A 21981-nucleotide genomic window follows, 5' to 3' on the forward strand; every position below is an offset into this window, starting at 1 on the left:
AGGGTAGGGATGGGATCAGGGCAGGAATGAGATCAAGCTGGAACAGGATCAGAGCAGGGGTGGGATCAGGGCAGGGATGGGATCAGAGTGGGAATGGGATCAGGGCAGGGATGGGATCAAGCAGGAACGGGATCAGAGCAGGGATGGGATCCTGGCAGGATTGGGGTTGGGAGCAGGAATGGGATCAGAACAAGGATGGGATGGGAGCAGGACTGGGATCAGGGCAGGGATGGGATCAGGGCAGGGATGGGATCAGGGCAGGGATGGGATCAGAACAAGGATGGGATAGACCAGGAACAAGATTGGGGCAGTGATGGGATGGGAGCAATGATGGGATCAGGGCAGGAATGGGATGGGAGCAGTGATGGGATCAGGGCAGGAATGGGATCAGGGCAGGGATGGGATGGGAGCAGTGATGGGATCAGGGCAGGGATGGGATGGGAGCAGGACTGGGATCAGGGCAGGAATGGGATGGGAGCAGGACTGGGATCAGGGCAGGAATGGGATCAGGGCAGGAAGGGATGGGAGCAGGACTGGGATCAGAGCAGGGATGGGATGGGAGCAGTGATGGGATCAGGGCAGGAATCGGATCAGAGCAGGAATGGGATCAGAACAAGGATGGGGTGGGAGCAGGACTGGGAACAGGGCAGGAATCGGATCAGAGCAGGAATGGGATCAGGGCAGGGATGGGATGGGAGCAGGACTGGGATCAGAGCAGGACTGGGATCAGAGCAGGACTGGGATCAGAGCAGGGATGGGATGGGAGCAGGGATGGGATCAGGGCAGGGATGGGATGGGAGCAGGACTGGGATCAGAGCAGGAATGGGATGGGAGCAGGACTGGGATCAGAGCAGGAAGGGATGGGAGCAGGACTGGGATCAGAGCAGGAAGGGATGGAAGCAGGACTGGGATCAGAGCAGGAAGGGATGGGAGCAGGACTGGGATCAGAGCAGGAAGGGATGGGAGCAGGACTGGGATCAGAGCAGGAAGGGATGGAAGCAGGACTGGGATCAGAGCAGGATGGGATCAGAGCAGGGATGGGATCAGGGCAGGATGTTTGGAAAACCACCTGGAGCTGGGCAGTTCTGATTTTGGGCACAATCTTGGGTTCCAAGTGTCTTTTTGGCTCCAAAAACCCAAAATGATGAAGTTTGATGCTGCTCATTCCTCCCCTATCAAAGAGGAATGAGCACAAGCAGGAAACAGGAGAATCCCCCTGGATCAACACCCTTCAATCCCTAAAAATCCTGAGCCAGCTCCAAGAGGAACAGGTACAGTACCCTTGAGTGGCCTGGTGAATCCCAATCCCTGGGAAGCTCCCAGAGCTGTTCCTGCTGGGAAAATGTTTCAATTCTTCTCAATTCCTCCCTCTGCTGCCCCTGGGACACCAATTTCTGTGCCCTGGCTGAAACTGCCACCGGGGCTGGGCCACATTCCAGGATTTTCTGGGAGCTGAACTCAGCTGGCAGCTAAATTCCCTCAAAAATGGGATTTTCATGGAGTTCTGCTGTGGAGAAAATTCGGTTTAACCCCCCCCAAAATCGGTTTTATCCCCCAAAAATGGGTTTTAACACCTATAAAGTGGGTTTTAACACACAAAAATGTGTTTAACCTACCTAAAGGGGTTTTAACACCCCAAAAAAATGGGGTTTAACACCCAAAAAAACCCTCAGGAATGTCCCTGAGTGCTGTGGCAGCAGAAGGTGGAATTTTTGGAAAGTTTGGAATACAAAATCCCCCTTTTTTTTATTTTTTTGGCACAAACTTGGCTGTTTTTCCTCAGGGGAACAGGGTTTGGGGTGAAAAATGTCATTTCTTGAGGTTGGCACTGGGATGGTGCCACCTTTGGAAGTCTCAATTCCTGCAGGGCCACCCCGAGGGGAGGAATGTGAAATCCCAAATTCCACGTGGAGTTGGAAAAGCTACAAAATCAAAAAGTCTGTATCTGAAATCAGCCTGATTTTGTAATTTTTGGGGAAAACAAAGCCTTAGTTGAATTATTTCCAGGCACTTCTCAGCCTACAGTTGCACCTCAGGTGTGGTTTTTGTCATTTTGGGGCTTGGCTGTTCACATTTCACCTTTTAATTTGAATATTAGATCTGCTGTCTGTTAATCTGGGTTATTTTTATTAAAATAATTAAAAATATTAGGGTTTTTTTTTTTAAAAAAAAAAAAAAAAAAAAGAAGTTTTCAGGCAAGGAAATTCTCCAAGTGTTTCTCCTCCTCCCTTTTTGCTCCTTTTGTCTCATCAGATAAACACAAGCTGCCAATCTTTGGGAAAAGCTCCCAAATCCCACTTTTTCCTGGGGAATTTGAACCTCCTGTCCTTGGGCAAAGTGAGCACAGCAAGCAAAAAACTTGGATTATATCAAAGAAAAATTCCCATTTTCTGCCCAAGATGCTGCTTTTTGAGCCTAAAAGAAATGTCATTTTGAACAATTAAATATCATTTTGGGGTTCATGTTCTGTTATTTTATATTTTTTTTTGGAGATCAGGCAGTTTGCAGCAGTGCTGATAAAAAAAGTTTTGCTTCCCTAAACGTAGCAGGATCTGGAAGGATTCCTTAGGAACAGCTTGGGGAAGGAATATTTGAAGAAATCAAATTAATCTCAATAAAACAGGAGATCCAAGGGATAGGAAAATGAGCTCAGCCAGGGAAAAAATTGATATTCCTGAAAGAATTAAAAATATTTTTGCTTCATGGATTAATTCAGGAGCAAAACTGGTTCTGGGGAAGAGAGAAAACAAAAATGAGAAAGTAAAAATTAAAATTAAAAGTGTCAGAGTGGCATCTCTGAGCTGAAATTGGCCCTGATAGGGAAGGAATTTATTAAATTTACCTTTCCCAGCATCGTGAGCTTCCTGGGATATTCAACTTTTCCTTGGAAGCGACAGCATTTGGCATTTTTGGTGCTGTTTGGTTTCAATTTGGCTGCTGCAGGGTTGGGATGAGCAGAGCCCGAGGTCCCCTCTGTGTTTTGGGGTGTTCTGGATTTTTCTGGATTTTCCTAGGGGGTTTTAATTGGATTTTTCAGCAGTTTTAAATCAGATTTTCCTAGTTTGGTTTGGGTTTTTTTTTCCCCCAGCAATATTAAATCAGATTTTTCTGGGTTTTTCCAGCCATTCTAAATCAGATTTTTCTAGATTTGTGGGGTTTTTTTTCCCCAGCAATATTAAATCAGATTTTTCTGGGTTTTTTCAGCAGTTTAAAATGTGATTTTTCAGGATTTTCCAGCCATTTTAAGTCAGAACAGCCTCGAGTTTCTGCTCCAAGCTCATTCCTGATGTCACTTCCAGTGCCAGGCCTGGAGCATCCTCAAGGACAGCAGCAAGTGCCAAGAGAATCCAATTAATCAATTAATTAGGGGCTGTAAATGAAGGGCCTTGAGGGGCCTGAGGCTGATCCTTCTGGGTCCCTTCCAGCTCGGGATATTCCCAAATTCCTGACTATTCCTGGCTATTCCTGACTATTCCTGGCTATTCCTGACTATTCCTGACTATTCCTGGCTATTCCTGACAATTCCTGACTATTCCTGACTATTCCTGACTATTCCTGACAATTCCTGACTATTCCTGGCTATTCCTGACTATTCCTGACTATTCCTGGCTGTTCCTGGCTATTCCTGGCTATTCCTGGCTATTCCTGACTATTCCTGACAATTCCTGACTATCCCTGACTATTCCTGACTATTCCTGGCTATTCCTGACTATTCCTGACAATTCCTGACTATTCCTGGCTATTCCTGACTATTCCTGGCTATTCCTGACTATTCCTGACTATTCCTGGCTATTCCTGACTATTCCTGGCTATTCCTGGCTATTCCTGACAATTCCTGACTATTCCTGACTATTCCTGGCTATTCCTGACAATTCCTGACAATTCCTGACTATTCCTGGCTATTCCTGACTATTCCTGACTATTCCTGGCTATTCCTGACAATTCCTGACAATTCCTGGCTATTCCTGACTATTCCTGAAAATTCCTGACAATTCCTGACTATTCCTGGCTATTCCTGGCTGTTCCTGACATTCCTGGCTCCTCAGCAGTTGGGTTTGTTCCGAATGGCGCCCGGATCCGCGGCAGTGAGAGCGGAGCTGAGTCTGGAGTGTCGGGATCCGTTCAGGAGAGGGATGAATCCCGGTTTCCCGGGATGATCCCGGCTCAGGACGCGCTCCCACGGCTTTGGGCAGAGCGGGCTGGGGATGGGGAGCCCAGGGAGGGGCTCCAGGGCTGCTCCAGAGCTCCTCCACGGCTCCTCCACATCTCCTCCACGGCTCCTCCAGGGCTCCTCCAGAGCTCCTCCACGGCTCCTCCAGAGCTCCTCCAGAGCTCCTCCACGGCTCCTCCACATCTCCTCCAGGGCTCCTCCAGAGCTCCTCCACGGCTCCTCCAGGGCTCCTCCACGGCTCCTCCAGGGCTACTCCATGGCTCCTCCAGGGCTCCTCCAGAGCTCCTCCACGGCTCCTCCAGAGCTCCTCCACGGCTCCTCCACGGCTCCTCCAGGGCTCCTCCAGGGCTCCTCCAGAGCTCCTCCACGGCTCCTCCAGGGCTCCTCCAGGGCTCCTCCAGAGCTCCTCCACGGCTCCTCCAGAGCTCCTCCACGGCTCCTCCAGGGCTCCTCCAGAGCTCCTCCAGGGCTCCTCCAGAGCTCCTCCACGGCTCCTCCAGAGCTCCTCCACGGCTCCTCCACGGCTCCTCCAGAGCTCCTCCACGGCTCCTCCAGGGCTCCTCCAGAGCTCCTCCAGAGCTCCTCCAGGGCTCCTCCAGAGCTCCTCCACGGCTCCTCCAGGGCTCCTCCATGGCTCCTCCATGGCTCCTCCAGGGCTCCTCCAGGGCTCCTCCAGAGCTCCTCCACGGCTCCTCCAGAGCTCCTCCACGGCTCCTCCAGGGCTCCTCCAGAGCTCCTCCAGAGCTCCTCCAGGGCTCCTCCAGAGCTCCTCCACGGCTCCTCCAGGGCTCCTCCAGAGCTCCTCCAGAGCTCCTCCAGGGCTCCTCCAGAGCTCCTCCAGAGCTCCTCCAGGGCTCCGGCCCCAGCCCCAAGCGGCTCCAGAACGTTCCGAGCCCCGGGAAACGGCCAAAGAATGTCAAGCCACGGGGCGGCTGCTCCTCCTGCATCGCGGAGCTGGGGTGTAGCCTGTGAGTAACTCACAGCACCCGCTGTGTAACCTGTGAGTAACAGCCACTGTGTAACCTGTGAGTAACTCACGGCAGCCGCTGTGTAACCTGTGAGTAACTCACAGCCACTGCTGTGCAACCTGTAACAGCCACTGTGTAACCTGAGTGACTCACAGCCACTGTGTAACCTGTGAGTAACTCACAGCACCCACTGTGTAACCTGTGAGTAACAGCCACTGTGTAACCTGTGGGTAACTCACAGCCGCTGTGTAACCTGTAACAGCCACTGTGTAACCTGTGAGTGACTCACAGCCACTGTGTAACCTGTGAGTAACTCACGGCAGCCGCTGTGTAACCTGAGTGACTCACAGCCACTGTGTAACCTGTGAGTAACTCACGTCAGCCGCTGTGTAACCTGTGAGTAACTCACAGCAGCCACTGTGTAACCTGTGAGTAACAACCTGTGACTCACAGCCGCTGTGTAACCTGTAACAGCCACTGTGTAACCTGTGAGTAACTCACAGCACCTGCTGTGTAACCTGTGAGTAACAGCCACTGTGTAACCTGTGGGTAACTCACAGCCGCTGTGTAACCTGTAACAGCCACTGTGTAACCTGTGAGTGACTCACAGCCACTGTGTAACCTGTGAGTAACTCACAGTCGCTGCTGTGTAACCTGTGAGTAACAGCCACTGTGTAACCTGTAACTCACAGCAGCCACTGTGAATAACTCACAGCAGCCATAGTGAAACCTGTAACTCACAGCCGCTGTGTAACCTGAGTAACAGCCGCTGTGCAGCCTGTGAGTAACTCACAACCTGTAACTCACAGCCGCTGTGTAACCTGAGTAACAGCCGCTGTGCAGCCTGTGAGTAACTCACAACCTGTAATTCACAGCCCCTGTGCAACCTCACAGCAGCCACTGTGTAACCTGAGTAATTCACAGCAGCCGCTGTGCAGCCTGTGAGTAACTCGCAGCCACTGTGTAACCTGTGAGTAACTCACAGCCACTGTGTAACCTGTGAGTAACTCACGAGCTGTGAGTACCTCCCAGCGCAGGGCACCCAAAGCTATGCAACACCCAAAGGCTTCTCCTCCCACCACAGCCATCATTCCTTCACCTGTCCCAGCTCTCCACAGACTCTTCCCAGGAAACTCCGTGCTTGGGGTTTCATCCCAGCCTGGATTTTCCCTGGATGATGGATCCCAGGGCCGGGTCCCTCTGGCTCTCGGGTGTGAAATAGAAATCATGTTTTTATGATTTTTTTCTTTTTTTTTTTTGGTAAATCTTTACTCTTTTTACACCTTGTTTTTGTAAGCTGAAGTTTCTTATTAAAAAAAAAAAAAACAAAGAGAAAAAAGAAAGAAATCCCAGTGGGTTGTTATTCCATAAACTTTAATAAACATCTGGGGGCGGGGGGTACAGCAGGAAATTCCGTGTACATCCTCGAGGAAACGATTCCTGAAGGGATGAATCAATGGGAAACCAAATTCTCCCTCTATTAAACCTTTTGTCCTGCTCCAGGCAGGACAGGTGGGATCAGAGCAGCTCCGGGTGGGATCAGGAGCTCCGCGTGGGATCAGAGCAGCTCCAGGAGGGATCAGAGCAGCTCCGGGTGGGATCAGAGCAGCTCCAGGAGGGATCAGAGCAGCTCTGGGTGGGACCAGAGCAGCTCCAGGAGGGATCAGAGCAGCTCCGGGTGGGATCAGAGCAGCTCCAGGAGGGATCAGAGCAGCTCCAGGAGGGATCAGAGCAGCTCCAGGAGGGATCAGAGCAGCTCCAGGAGGGATCAGAGCAGCTCCAGGAGGGATCAGAGCAGCCCCACGGCTCCAGTCCTGGTGGGAGGGTGAGCTCTGCTCCCGGCAGCTCCGGCTCCTTCCTGGGATAGGGATTCAGCAGTGTCAGGGGAGCTGGTTCTGCTTTACTCTGTGTAAAGAGGGGCTTCTGTGGGGTGTGGGGCCCCTGGGGTGGGCTCAGCCCCAATTTGTGTCACCTCACATGGTGACAGCGCTGTCCTGTGGGCTCAGGGTGAGTCTGAGGCCTCAGAGGGCAGCGACACCACCCAAGGGAGGGCTGGATTTGGGAGATTTAAAATGGATATTGGGAAAGGTTCTTCCTCCAGAGGGATTTGGGGCACATTCCCAGAGCTGCAAGAGTGTTTGGACACCTCTCCACGGATGCCCAGGGTGGGATTTTGGGGGTCTGTGCATGGCCAGGAGCTGGATTTGATCCCTGTGGGTCTCCTCCAGCTCAGGATATTCCCTGATCCCACCCCCACGGAGCCCTCCCCGAGGACTGACCGCTGCTACGGGACGGGCTGCGGGGCCATCAGGTCGATGTCCGTCAGGTTCCGGGCGACCCAGACGCCGGCGGCGAACAGCCCCAGGTTCACCAGCAGGTTCCTGGAACAGGAAAATCCCACAAGCACTGAGGCTGGAAATGACTTCAGCCCATCCAAGCTGTGCCCCGTGCCCACCTTGTCCCCACCCTGAGCCCTGAGTGCCACCTCCAGCTGCCACCTCCAGGGACGGGGACTCCAAACCTCCCTGGGCACTTCCAAGGCCTGGCCGCCCTTTCCATGAGGAAATTCCTGCTGCTGTCCGAGCTGAGCCTCCCCTGGCCCAGCCTGAGGCCGTTCCCTCTCCTCCTGTCCCTGTTCCCTGGGATAACATCCCAAATCCCCCCCAGCTGTCCCCTCCTGGCAGGGACTTGTGCAGAGCCAGGAATTCCCCCTGAGCCTCCTTTTCTCCAGGCTGAGCCTTCCCAGCTCCCTCAGGATTCTCCAAACCCTTCCCAGCTCCCTCAGGATTCTCCAAACCCTTCCCAGCTCCCTCAGGATTCTCCAAACCCTTCCCAGCTCCCTCAGGATTCCCCAAACCCTTCCCAGCTCCCTCAGGATTCCCCAAACCCTTCTGAGCTCCCTCAGCATTCTCCAAACCCTTCCCAGCTCCCTCAGGATTCTCCAAACCCTTCCCAGCTCCCTCAGGATTCCCCAAACCCTTCTGAGCTCCCTCAGCATTCTCCAAACCCTTCCCAGCTCCCTCAGGATTCTCCAAACCCTTCTGAGCTCCCTCAGGATTCTCCAAACCCTTCCCAGCTCCCTCAGGATTCCCCAAACCCTTCCCAGCTCCCTTCCCTTCCCTGGACACGCTCCAGGCCCAGAATGTCGTCCCTGGAGAACTGGACACAGGGACCGAGGTCCCTCCCAGCACTGAGGGACAATCCCTGCCCTGCTCCGGACACAGCCGGGGACAGACGCCGGGCTCCGGATCCCGATCCCAGCTCCGACCGCCATTCCGGTCCCGGCCTCGATCCCGACCCTCATCCCGACCCCGATCCTAATCCCGGTCGCGGTCCGGACCTGCGGAAGTCGTTGCGGTCGGTGGCGAAGCGGAACGCGCTCCGCAGCCAGGCGCGGATGCCCCGCGGCGGAACCGCCGCCGCTCCCGCTGCCCCCGCCGCTCCCACCGCCGCCATTGCTGCCGCCCGCCCGCGCCGAGCGATGACGTCAGCTCCGCGCGTGACGTCACCGCCGGCGCGCGGAGCGCCACGTGCGAGAGGGGACCGGGAATGGGATCGGGATCGGGGTCGGGATCGGGATTGGGATCGGGATCGGGATCGGGATCGGGATCGGGATCGGGATCGGGATCGGGACCGGGATCGGGGTCGGGGTCGGGACAGGGATCGGGATCGGGATCGGGATCGGGATCGGGATCGGGATCGGGATCGGGATTGGAACTGGGATTGGGATCGGGATCGGGATCGGGATTGGGATTGGGATCGGGATCGGGATCGGGATCGGGAATGGGATCGGGATCGGGATCGGGATCGGGATCGGGATTGGGATTGGGGTCGGGATCGGGATCGGGATCGGGATCGGGATCGGGATTGGGATCGGGATTGGAACTGGGATCGGGATTGGGGTCGGGATCGGGATCGGGATTGGGACAGGGATCGGGATTGGGATCGGGATCGGGATTGGGATTGGGATTGGGGTCGGGATCGGGAATGGGATCGGGATCGGGATCAGGATTGGGATTGGGGTCGGGATCGGGATCGGGATCGGGAATGGGATCGGGATCGGGATTGGGATTGGGATCGGGATCGGGATTGGGATCGGGATTGGAACTGGGATCGGGATCGGGATCGGGATCGGGAATGGGATCGGGATCGGGATTGGGATTGGGATCGGGATTGGGGTCGGGATTGGGATCAGGATCGGGATCGGGATCGGGGTGGGGATTGGGATCAGGATCGGGATTGGGATCGGGATCGGGATTGGGATCGGGATCGGGATCGGGATTGGGGTCGGGATCGGGATCGGGATCGGGGTGGGGATTGGGATCGGGATTGGGATCGGGATTGGGATCGGGATCGGGATTGGGATCGGGGTCGGGATCGGGATCGGGAGCAGGACCGGGATGGGGACCGGGATCGGGGCCGGGATTTGGGGTTCCCGGGAGCAGCCAGGGAACTGCGGCACTTCCACTCGAGACTCAAATATCTGGATTTCGAGAAAAAGAATAGAGACACAAAGGGAAAGAGGGGGGGTTACGTTAAAGGAGTTTTAGGAATTGGGGTTTGGGGAAGTCTGTACCTCTCGAAACCTCAGCCCATGGGAAAAGAGAGAGGAAAATGAGGATAAAAAGGAGGCTGCGTCCCCTAAAAGTTTGAGAAGCCCCAGGGGAAATGCCCCGTGGCCTCTCCCTTTACTCCAATAAAGTTACAGAACTCCTCTGCCTCCTTTTTGGACATAAACCTTTGTGTTTGTGGTGGTGTGAATGAAATTAGACAAATAGCTCCGTTGAATTAACAGCAATTTAATTAAAAATTAATACAATTCAGTGAAAGAATACTGAATATCGATTTGATATAAATGAACACAAGCTAGTAAAAAAAATACACAATTTATATATATGTCTGTAATTTGTTAGTAATTAATTATGATTAAAACATAAACAAAACTGACTGGAGTGTGGAGAGGGCTTCTCACCCTGCCTCACATACAAAACAAAGCAATTCAAACTGAATTTATATACTATATATATAAATATATATACTGTATTTATATACTATATGCTTATACATATTCATTGATGTTTGCTCTAAATTTCCTCCCACTTTCAGTTCTTAAATTCTCCGTCACTAATTCACGCCTCACTTGTTGCTAGGGGGTCTTCATTCTTCTTCTGGTGGTCCTTGGATGAAGGCTCACACTCATCCTCGCTGTCCTCTGGATAAGCTCACAGGTTGTGCTAAATGTTGTGTGAGTATTGTGTTCCACTAATTAGCTTTGCATTTCTTAAGTGAATAAATTCATAAATAAAACCATAATTTCAGGCCCTGTGCTTGAAGTCCTTCCAAGTGTGTCCGTCTCAAGGTCATTTCTTATCTTTAAAAGCTACATCCTGTATCCTATTTTTAACATGGAACATCTGCAAAGGGCTCCATCTGCCCTGAAACACCAATTCCCTTTATTGCTTTTTAATAATAACTTTCCAAACAGTTACAACTTAGCACAAATCATCTCCATTTATCACAGGATCGATTCTCCTGACACTTCTGGGCTTGCACATTTTAAGCACAAGCACTCCTGACATTCCTGTACTTTATACTCCAGGATTTTCTCTCTCTCGTTTACTCTTTGAATGGATTATCAGAATATTTACAACAGTGGGAGCAGATCCTCGTCCTGCAGCTTTTGTGTTCTCCTGTGCCTGGGAAAAGCAGCTCATGGCACAGAGCTGCTGCAGGAGGAGGCTCAGGTGGAGCCCCAAACCCGAGAGTTGAACATTTTTGGGGTGCTAAGTCCATGCCATGGGCATGGGGGGATTGTTAAAATCAGCTGTTTAATAATTGGCTTTTGCTACAACGCGTTTGTTCCTGCAAGTCATTGGAATTGCCTGTAAATAATTTCAATTGTGGTATTTACAATAATAAATTGTGCTTTTAGATCCAGTCCAAGGCTGCAGCGGGGTTTGTGGGAAGCTGGGCTGTCACAAGAGATGCATCACAGGAAGGGGCTGCTCCTGCAAACCCCAAAGCAGCACAGGCAGAAACGATAAAAGGAGGAAACGGGGTGAGAGGGGCCTCAGAAAACCACCCCAGAGTGCCTCCCTGACACATCTCAGCCACTGCAGCTGTGGGAAACCAGGGGCAGAGTTGTGCTAAAGAGCTCTGAAAATTGGCAGAGTCATTTGGGGGAGTAATGCAGATACAACAAAAAAATAATATTTAACATCATCCATCAGAACCCCATTTAAACTCCTTACGTACATCTGAATTTTCCTAGTTAATATCTCTTCTTTGGCAAGTGTCTTACGGGTTCCTTACTGCTCATTTATATTCTTTTTCATTTGTTTTCATGATTCATTCTCTGAAAGTGGAATAAAACCCCTCCACATCTTTCATTTCTTTTAAAGGACTGCTTGCTAAAGAAGTGGCTCTTTCTTTTGCTTTATTGATTTGTCCCTTATCATCCCTTTTAACAATTTTCAGGAGTGGGTTTCGTTCCTCACAGAGTCTTTAAGGATCCTTTGTGGCATGAGGACTGTGGTTATAGTGAGGTTTATTACTATTATTACATAATTTTACCAATAAAAATATAAATACAATTTTAGATATGTATAATATATAATATATAATATATAATATAATATATAATATATCATATAGAATATAGAATATAGAATCTATAATATATTATTTATATATTTTATCTATATATCATATATTATTTAGAATATAATATACATTAATTATACTATATATTTATATATTTTATATATAAATATATTATATTATATTATATTATATTATATTATATTATATTATATTATATTATATTATATTATGATATAGTATAATATATTATGATATAGTATAATATATTATTATATATTATATTATAATATGATATAGTATAATATATTATTATATATTATATTATAATATATAATTATAATTATAATATATAATATAATTATAATATATTATATTATATTATATTATATTATATTATATTATATTATATTATATTATATTATATTATATTATATTGAATTTATTATATATATTATTTATATTATCTATATCATATATTACATATGGTATATTATATATTATTTATATTATATAGTTTATATACATAATATATTATCTATATTATATATAATTTAGTTATATAATATAATTTAATTAATATAAATGTAATAGTATATATTAATTATATATAATTAATATAATTTATATTATCTATAATATCTATATATATTTATATATTTATATTATCTATAATATCTATAATATAGATTATATATTAATTATATTATCTATAACATAGATAATATATTATTTCTATGTTTTTAATATATAATTTATATTTCACATAAATTTTAACAATAAAAGTAACTTATTCTTGCACAGAATTTCTGGAATGCTGCCGGACGCTGTTCCCAAATCCCATCCAGCTAATTGATTTACGGCAATTAGGGGCTCTCATTAAGGGACCATCTGGAGATCCGGGGAGCATCCCTGGGGGGCTGTCCGGAGTTTCCCGGGGGTTTTTCTCCACTTGTCCCTGTGTTTTCTCCGTGCTCTGGTGCCATTTGCGATGGCTTTTCCGCAGATTTGGGATGAAACTCTCCCTCCGTCCCTGCCTGTCCTCCTCCCCCGCTCCGGGAGGGACAGCCGGGCTGTTCTCACCTCCGTGCCGGGCAGGAATTCGCAGGGCGCGGGCAGTTGAGAGCAGTTGTTTATCGGAGCGGGGCAGGCGGGCCGGCGCTGCCGGGGATGCTCCTGGAGCAGGGGATGGGAATCGCGCAGGGGGCAGGGCGAGCCGAGCCCGGAGCGCCGCTCCCCGCGGGAGCGCGGGGGGAACGGGGGGAGGAGAGCCTGGAGGCGCCGGCCCGGCCCGGGAGGGGATGAATTGGGTGGGCAGCGGCTTTGGGAGACCCTCAGAGCCGCGTCCCCAGAGCCGGCTGCGGTGGCAGGAGGTGACAGACGCCTTGGGAGGTGACAGCCACCCGCTGGCCCCCGGCCCCGCCGCTCCCCCGGCATGGCAGAAAAGGTGGGTGCGACGGAGCCCTGTCCCGCCGGGGCCCTCCAAACCCTCCCGCTCTTCCCTGTCCCTTCCTCGATCCTGCTCCAGCCCCGGGAACGGGGGCCCTGCTCCCCAAATATCCCGGCACAGGTTTGGGAGCGCCCCGGGCTCCGGGCGGCCGATGCCGGAGCTGGGGGGCGGCAGCAGGCCTGGTGCCCTGGGGGTGGGGGACACCCACTTTGGACAGATATTCCATTCCCTGGGGCTGCAGGAGCCCCTCTCCCATGGATATTCCATTCCCTGGGGGTGCAGGAGCCCCTCTCCCATGGATATTCCATTCCCTGGGGTGCAGGAACCCCTCTCCCATGGATATTCCGTTCCCTGGGGCTGCAAGAGCCCCTCTCCCATGGATATTCCATTCCCTGGGGCTGCAGGAACCCCTCTCCCATGGATATTCCATTCCCTGGGGGTGCAGGAACCCCAGGATCCCCTCTCCCATGGATATTCCATTCCCTGGGGGTGCAGGAACCCCTCTCCCATGGATATTCCATTCCCTGGGGGTGCAGGAACCCCTCTCCCATGGATATTCCATGCCCTGGGGGTGCAGGAGCCCCTCTCCCATGGATATTCCATTCCCTGGGGCTGCAGGAGCCCCTCTCCCATGGATATTCCATTCCCTGGGGGTGCAGGATTCCCAGGAACCCCTCTCCCATGGATATTCCATGCCCTGGAGGTGCAGGATCCCCAGGATCCCCTCTCCCATGGATATTCCATGCCCTGGGGGTGCAGGAGCCCCTCTCCCATGGATATTCCAGCCCGGGAAGTGCAGGATCCCCAGGATCCCCTCTCCCATGGATATTCCATGCCCTGGCCATGCAAGGAGCCCCTTTCCAGGGGGTCTCCGGCTGCTGTCGGGGTTCAGGTTGCGGCTCTTTGTTCCCAGGTTCCCGGAGGAATTTGGCTGTCCCGGGGGGAGCGGCGCTTTCCGGGGTGTGCGCGCTCCTCTCGGGGTCGGAATGTGCCGGGAGCGGGATGGGAAGAGGAAGGGAAACCCCCGGGGGAGGGACGGGAGAGCCCGGGGTGAGCTCGGGGGGAGCCCGGGGGGAGCCCGGGGGGAGCTCGGGGAGAGCTCGGGGGCAGCTCGGGGGGAGCTCGGGGGGAGTTGGGGAGAGCCCGGGGAGAGCTCGGGGGGAGCCCGGGGGGAGCTCGGGGGGAGTTGGGGAGAGCCCGGGGAGAGCTCGGGGGGAGCTCGGGGGGAGCTCGGGGGGAGCTCGGGGGGAGCCCGGGGGGAGCTCGGGGAGAGCTCGGGGGGAGCTCGGGGAGAGCTCGGGGAGAGCTCGGGGGGAGCTCGGGGGGAGCTCGGGGGGAGCTCGGGGGGAGCTCGGGGGGAGCCCGGGGGGAGCTCGGGGAGAGCTCGGGGGGAGCTCGGGGGGAGCTCGGGGGGAGCTCGGGGAGAGCTCGGGGAGAGCTCGGGGGGAGCTCGGGGGGAGCTCGGGGGGAGCTCGGGGGGAGCTCGGGGGGAGCTCGGGGGGAGCCCGGGGTGAGCTCCCCAGGAGGGATCGGCTCCCGCCGGACACTGGTGTGCAATGAGGGGGTGCGGGACTGGGGTGCAGGATTCGGGGTGCAGGATTGGGTGCAGGATTCGGGGTGCGGGATTGGGGTGCGGGACTGGGGGGCAGGATTGGGGGTGCAGGATTCGGGGTGCAGGATTCGGGGTGCGGGATTGGGGGGCAGGATTGGGGGGGCAGGATTGGGGGTGCAGGATTTGGGGGGCAGGATTGGGGGTGCGGGATTGGGGTGCAGGATTTGGGGTGCAGGATTGGGGGTGCGGGATTGGGGTGCAGGATTTGGGGTGCAGGATTGGGGTGCAGGATTCGGGGGGCAGGATTGGGGTGCAGGATTCGGGGTGCAGGATTGGGGTGCAGGATTGGGGGTGCAGGATTGGGGTGCAGGATTGGGGTGCAGGATTCGGGGGGCAGGATCGGGGGTGCAGGATTCGGGGTGCAGGATTGGGGTGCAGGATTCGGGGGGCAGGATTGGGGTGCGGGATTGGGGTGCAGGATTCGGGGTGCAGGATTGGGGTGCAGGATTGGGGTGCAGGATTCGGGGGGCAGGATCGGGGGTGCAGGATTGGGGTGCGGGATTGGGGTGCAGGATTCGGGGTGCAGGATTGGGGGTGCAGGATTGGGGGTGCAGGATTGGGGGTGCAGGATTGGGGGTGCGGGATTGGGGGTGCAGGATTGGGGGTGCAGGATTGGGGGTGCAGGATTGGGGGTGCGGGATTGGGGGGCAGGATTTGGGGGGCAGGATTGGGGGGCAGGATTGGGGTGCAGGATTGGGGGGCAGGATTGGGGTGCAGGATTGGGGTGCAGGATTGGGGGTGCGGGATTGGGGGGCAGGATTTGGGGGGCAGGATTTGGGGTGCAGGATTGGGGTGCAGGATTGGGGTGCAGGATTGGGGTGCAGGATTTGGGGTGCAGGATTTGGGGTGCAGGATTGGGCTGTAGTTGTGAAGTTACAGGTTTGGGGTGCCGGGCCCGGGTAAAGGGGTGCAGGATTGGGGTGCAGAGGCGCAGGGTTGGGATTCAGGGGTGCAGGATTGGGGTGCAGAGGTGCAGGGTTGGGATTCAGGGGTGCAGGATTGGGGTGCAGAGGCGCAGGGTTGGGGTGCAGAGAAGGGCTGGGATTCAGGACTGGGATTCAGGACTGGGATTCAGGATTGGGATTCAGGATTGGGATTCAGGATTTGGGTGCAGGGCCCTCCACCCCACCCCCCTCCATGCTCCAGTGCTGCTTTGCAGGACCAGAGGCTGACACCCCTCAATTTAGGAACAAGAGTGGGGTTTCAGGCTGGCAGGGGGCTCATCCATCATGTCCCAACACCAGGATCCCTTGGGGACATCACGGGGTGACCCACGGTGACACGTGGAGGGCACAAGCAGAGCCTCGGGCAGGCAGAGGGGGTGCCAAGACATTGCCAGTCCTGTGTCACCCCCAGGGAACAGCGTGGGGCGCTTTGTGTCCCCAGATCCACCGTGTCCTCGCTGGTGGCCACACCGGGGGCTCTGGAGGTGTCCCAGGGTCTCTGGAGGTGTCCCAGGGGCTCTGGAGGTGTCCCAGGGGCTCTGGAGGTGTTTCAGGGGCTCTGGAGGTGTCCCAGGGGCTCTGGAGGTGTCCCAGGGTCTCTGGAGGTGTCCCAGGGGCTCTGGAGGTGTTTCAGGGGCTCTGGAGGTGTTTCAGGGGCTCTGGAGGTGTCTCAGGGTCTCTGGAGGTGTTTCAGGGGCTCTGGAGGTGTTTCAGGGGCTCTGGAGGTGTCCCAGGGTCTCTGGAGGTGTCCCAGGGGCTCTGGAGGTGTTTCAGGGGCTCTGGAGGTGTCCCAGGGGCTCTGGAGGTGTCCCAGGGGCTCTGGAGGTGTCCCAGGGGCTCTGGAGGTGTCCATGGGGCTCTGGAGGTGTCCCAGGGGCTCTGGAGGTGTTTCAGGGGCTCTGGAGGTGTCCCAGGGGCTCTGGAGGTGTCCCAGGGGCTCTGGAGGTGTCCCAGGGGCTCTGGAGGTGTTTCAGGGGCTCTGGAGGTGTCCCAGGGGCTCTGGAGGTGTCCCAGGGGCTCTGGAGGTGTCCCGGTGCCCCGGGTGCAGGGCTGGCAGCACCATGGGTGGCACCTGCCTGGCAGTGTCCCCAAGCCGGCAGTGACGTCCCGGGGGCCGTGCTGACCCAGCCTCTCCCTTCCAGCAGATCCCGCAGCTCCTGGAGTCCCAGTCGGGCCCGGGCCGGGGGCCAGGGCGGCCCTGGGGCAGGATGTTCCCCCCGCGGGGCTGCAGGAACGGCTTCCCCAGGGAGGTACGTGGGGCTGGGGCTGTGCTGGGGCTGCACAGCGGGCTGGGAGCGCCCCTGGAGCTCCCACCGTGGAGCTGCTCCATCCCTGGGGATGCTGAGGGCTTGGGGAGGAATTGGGGACAGTCTGGGTCTTCACAGGGTGGGCTCCTGCCTCCCCCATCCCTGCTGGGGCGATGCCCGGGGGTCTCAGGGCTCTGATCTCTCCACAGCCCTGTCCCCCTCCGTGGTGGGATGAGCCACAGCCAGGTCCCCCTCCCGGTCCTGAGGACACCTGGGATGAGCCCCCCTGGGATGAGCCCCCCTGGGATGAGCCACCCTGGGATGAGCCACCCTGGGAGCACCAGCACAGGAGACACCGGCACAGGAGGCACCCGGTAAGGGACAGGGTTGGGGGGAGATGTCCCAGGGATGTGTCCCAGGCACGGTGGGAGTGTAGGGGTTTGTCAGGGAGACCCTGCCAGACACAGAAAGAGCCTCTGGCTCCCTCAACTCCTTCCCCAGAACGAGTCTGGACATGTCTGGATCCAGTCGTGGACCCCTCCCAGGCACAGAAAGGAACCCCTGGCTTTCTGAATTCCCAAAAGGAGCCTGGAAACATCTGGATCCAGCTGTGGAGCTGCCTGGCCAGCAGTTTGTGTCTAAAGGGCTCCACAGCTTCATCCCCCAGGGCTGAGAGTGGCCAAACAAATACATTTACATAGGTTAAATGCATTATATATATCTATGATTTATTATTATATATCAGTGGATGGTGAGGATTGGACTAAAGGATCCCAACCAGTTATCTACAGTGCACTGTGGATGGTTATAACCAGGGCACTGTTTGTTAAATCAGTAGTTTCAAAGCTAATTAGCAATTATGAAGTTTAGATTGATGTTGCTCACCCAGACCCACACAAATCTCTTTGGCTCAGCCTCCAAGAGGGAAGGGCTCCAGAAAGGAATCCACACTCACTCCTGGGAGGGCCAAGCTGGGAATTCTGCTGTTCTAAAGTGGGGTTGAGCTTTTACAGGATGGGGTGATGGGGGTTTTATCTGTTCTTCAGTTAGGATTGCTGCCCTCTGGCTCCTCCCAGGAAATGTTTCCTGGCAGTGCCAGTTGCTCTTGGGGTTTCATATCCTCTTGGGGTTTCATTTCGGGGTGTTTGAGTCAGGCTGCTCTCAGTGTTCCCCACCACTGGCAGCCTGCTAATTTTCTCAGGTGAAATCTGAGCTAATTTTCTCAGTTAGGTGAAATCTGAACTGTTTCACCCTAATTGCATCCCTGCAGCAGGGAGGGATTCACGGACACATCCAAAGCAGGGCAGAAAGAGCCGAGGGTCACAGTGGGGAGGGGGAGCAGCAAGGGAAGCAGCAGATCCCAGTCCTCAGCAGTGACCATTCCTATTTCAGCCCAGGGGCTCCAGACCCTTCCCTGGCTCCGGTGACGCCCCGTGGAAGGAGGAGGAGAGATGGGGACCCCACTACTGCCCCCCGCCACCCCCCTGGGGTGACAGAGAAGAATTCCAAGGGCCTGAGGACGGCTTTGGAGACAGCTGGCACCTGGTGAGGGGGACACGGGCTGGGGGTGGCAGCCACATGTCCCCCTCATGTCACCTCGCTGCCCAGGTGACAAGGACAGTGTGGGGACCCTCTGCAGTCACAGCATCCCCTGCCCCGTTCCCTGCAGGATGTGCTCCCTGATTCCTGGCCTGGATTTCCTGAGGAGGAGCAGCCCCCACCCTGGCCCCCCGCCGGCCCTCCACGGTGGGTGCCGTGCTCGGGGGGCCCGGGTGGCTCTGGGGTGACAATGAGGGACACCAGCACCGCTGGAAGCTGCTCCTGCCTAGGCTGGGATTGCACAGAGACCCCTCCCAACCTAAACCCCCACCCTGGGGCTGTGCTCCTGCAGGAACCCAGGAGCTTTCCAGGAACACCGCCCGCCCTGGAGCCACCACCCGGCTGGGAGACGCCGCCTCCGCAGGAGCCACCACCGGCAGCTGACCGTGGTCCCCCGGGCATGGTGTCCCCCAGCCCCCCGAGGTCTGTGCTGACCCCGAGCCGGATCCTCGGTGCTCTCCAGCCTCTCCTGGGGCAGGGTGAGGAGTCTCTCCCGCTGTTTCCCACCCTGCAGGGCACAAGCAACACTCCAAGCGCTCTCCTGCCGTCTCCAACTCGAGCCAGCCAGCGGCCAGGAAGGAGCCACAGCCCCCAGATCCTGCCCAGCCCCTGGATCCTGCCCAGCCCCAGGGTCCTGCCCAGCCCCAGGATCCTGCCCAGACCCCGGATCCTGCCCAGACCCCGGATCCTGCCCAGACCCCTGCTCCCCTCCAAGGTGCTGCGGAGACGCCGGAACAGCCGCAGGTTGTGGGGTTTGACCTGTCCCCTCTATCCCACACCGGGAGTGTGCTCACCCTGAGCCTTGCACGTGTCCTGGTTTCCTGCAGGATGTGCCAGTGGGGACTGGGAATGTCCTGGAGCCCCCCAGTCCTGCTGGGAGCCCTCTGGAGAGCCCGGCTGCCGATGCCGGTGCTGCGGAGCCGCCGGTAGGAGATTCCCCCACTGCCAGGGGTGCTCCCACCTCGGGAGCTGCCTGGGTCGCGGGTCTCATTGGCTGCTGGAACATCTCTCTCCTCTCTCCTCCAGCTCTCCCCCTCTCCACCTCGCTGTCTCTTTGCCAGGCATGGAATTTTTCCAGGCTCTTCTTTCTCTGGGATTCCCTTTGGGTTTTAGCGCCCTGTCCCGGGATAGACGCGTGTCCTCACGCCTCTGCCTCTCCCCAGGTTGAGCTGGAAGCTGGGCAGACCCCTGTGGGCAGCCAGGATCATGATCCCTGTGCTTTGGGGACAGATCCAACCCCTCCAGAGGAGACCTCCAACTATCCCCAGATCCAGGAGCACCTTGAGGTATGGGACCGCTGGGAAGTGGTGCTGGACCAGCTCCAGGCTCCCCAAATCCTCCCCACCAGCAGCAGCTTCCCCTAGGGACGTGCTTTATTCCCACCCTAAAGCAGAGTCTGGAGGAGGCACAGCCCCCTTCCCCAGCCCTCTGTCCCCCTGTAACATTTGTACAGGTAGAGCCGTGCAGTCCCGGTGTCCCCAAGGCTGGCACCGCTCATGGGTCACATCCCCAGAGCCCAGCAGCCCCTCCACACCCTGCCAGGAGGGAACTCCTGGAATCCAGCTCCTCTGGAGAGGCAGGGGCTGAGCTCAGCCCGCATTCCTGGGAGCAGCCGCCGCATGGAGCTGGAGAAGCCGAGGCAGAAGCTGCCCAGGATGGGGTGAGTTTGGGACGTGGGGCAGCTCCGTGGTGCGTCCCCACCCCACGTTAGAGCCCCGTGAGGCCACTGCTGTCAGTGGGGCTGTGCTGGCAGCGCTGTCCCCCTGTCCCTGCACAGCCACTCTCTGTCCCTCAGCCTCTGCAGAGCCTTCAGCCGCCCAAAAACCCTCAGGTCCCTCCAGCATCTGCAGCAGAACCCGAGGCCCAGCCCAGCCAGGCTTCTCCTGGTGCCTGCACCACACCAGAGACCTCTGCAGGGCCCCAGCACCCGCCTGGGTCCGGTGAGACAAACCCGGTACGGGCTCCGGGTGCCCGCCAGGCACCCCCAGGTGCCCCCACCGGGCCGGTGCCCTGGGCTTGGGGACACTGCCACACGCAGAGGGGGATCCCTGTGGCCTGCAGGATCCCGGGCTGGGGTTAAAGGGCAGCTTTGTTTGGAGGCAGAGCCCATATCGGCCCCGCTGCCGGCTGTGCCGGAGATGCCGATAAACGGGAGACGGCTGGGAAAAAAGCCAGGGAGGTAACCAGAGGCTTGGAGTGCTGGAGTGTGAACAGCCCCAGGACTGGAGCTCTGAGGAAGCCCAGGAGAGCTCTCCAGAGCAGCTTAATTACTGCCTAATGAGGGGGAGAAATTGGGCCAGAGGGGGAGCAGGGGCGGCTCTGGCACCCGAGGGCAAACCAGGGGCTCCTTCCGCAGGGTGACCAGTCCCGGGCTAGTGACCAGCACTGACAGCCCCAGTTTGGCTCAATCCCTTTCCTCTCTGACCCTTCCTTGCCTTTTCCACCTCCCAGGCTGTGTCTGGCCAGCAGCAGCACTGCTCCACGCTCCCCACACCATTCCCGGCCGGCGTCGACTTACGCTCTGCCACCGTCCTCGCCAAGAAGGCAGAGATCGAGCAGGTGAGCCCTGGCAGCCCCTGGATGAGCACCTGGAGGCCTGGGAGAGGCTGCAGGATGGGGGATCTCACCTGAGGATCTTCAGGAGCGATGCTGGGTGGTGGGGGGTGTGAATTTGTGCATTTTTGGGGGGCACTGGTGCTTGCAGGGGGAGGTGCTGTGGGCAGTAAGGAGCTTGCAGGGGCTCCGATGATGTTTGAGGGTTTTAGGACTAAAAGTAGGGGTTTGTTTGGTGCTGGTTGTGGGGTGCTGACCCCGTGGCCCTCCCCTGCAGTCATACCAGCAGTTCAGCCTGACCATCGCCGTGGTGGCCATGATGCTGCTGCAGAAGGAGCCCTCGATGGAGGCGGCGCTGGGGCTGGCGCTCAGGGCCAACCTCCGCCAGTGCCGCCTCTACCACCTGCAGCAGCTGGAGGAGTTCATCGACACCATTGACTCGGCCACCGCCAGCCTCTGATGGCAGCCACCCCCTCCTGCCAGCTGGGTGAGGGTGATAGGGCTGTGACAGGGCTGTGACAGCGCTTTGGGGTGCTCAGGAGGGTGCTGAGCCTGCGGGGCAAGCTGGGAGATGTTGGCAGCCCCACTCGACCTCTTGGAAGAGGGAGGGCGAGCAGGATATGTTTGGTTTTAGCCCTGCCCAGACTTCTGAGGGCAGCAAAAGTTTTACTGGGGGGTGATGGGAGGGAGAGCAGCAGTGCCTCTCCTCCATTCCTGCTTGCCAGGGATGTGTCCCCAAACCCCAGTGAGTGTTTTTGGGTTTAAATCTAAAATTAAACCGTGTTTTCTTTGCAGCCCTTGCTCTGCCATTGTTCTGTTCCCGCTCTCCTGGGGCTG

At 55.6% G+C, this 21981-nt stretch overlaps 2 protein-coding genes across 9 annotated transcripts; one reads left to right on the forward strand and one right to left on the reverse strand.

Moving 5' to 3' along the window:
* Positions 1-6914: 6914 nt before the first annotated feature.
* TOMM6 (translocase of outer mitochondrial membrane 6) lies at positions 6915-8610 on the reverse strand. 2 transcript variants are annotated; one of them, XM_023946490.2, is made up of 3 exons: positions 8480-8610; positions 7419-7520; positions 6915-6997 (listed from the first exon to the last, which is right to left on the reverse strand). In XM_023946490.2, exons 1-2 carry the CDS (start codon positions 8593-8595, stop codon positions 7424-7426), a joined length of 213 nt encoding a protein of 70 aa, XP_023802258.2. In that variant the 5' UTR covers positions 8596-8610; the 3' UTR covers positions 6915-6997; positions 7419-7423. The 2 variants fall into 2 exon arrangements, with proteins under 2 accessions (XP_023802258.2, XP_086717782.1); XM_086861656.1 differs by having other exon boundaries at positions 6915-7044.
* A 4319-nt stretch (positions 8611-12929) lies between these two features.
* LOC111939670 (uncharacterized) lies at positions 12930-21938 on the forward strand. 7 transcript variants are annotated; one of them, XM_086861660.1, is made up of 13 exons: positions 12930-13186; positions 16891-16995; positions 17202-17366; positions 18385-18537; positions 18662-18738; positions 18884-19014; positions 19106-19335; positions 19419-19517; positions 19755-19877; positions 20045-20251; positions 20387-20545; positions 21043-21150; positions 21422-21938. In XM_086861660.1, exons 1-13 carry the CDS (start codon positions 13175-13177, stop codon positions 21602-21604), a joined length of 1752 nt encoding a protein of 583 aa, XP_086717786.1. In that variant the 5' UTR covers positions 12930-13174; the 3' UTR covers positions 21605-21938. The 7 variants fall into 7 exon arrangements, with proteins under 7 accessions (XP_086717786.1, XP_086717788.1, XP_086717784.1 ...); XM_086861662.1 differs by having other exon boundaries at positions 12969-13186; positions 20423-20545; XM_086861658.1 differs by having other exon boundaries at positions 12974-13186; positions 16888-16995.
* Positions 21939-21981: the final 43 nt, after the last annotated feature.

This window comes from Cyanistes caeruleus, chromosome 24, assembly GCF_971803275.1.
Source record: "Cyanistes caeruleus chromosome 24, bCyaCae1.hap1.1, whole genome shotgun sequence".
Lineage (NCBI taxonomy): Eukaryota > Metazoa > Chordata > Aves > Passeriformes > Paridae > Cyanistes > Cyanistes caeruleus.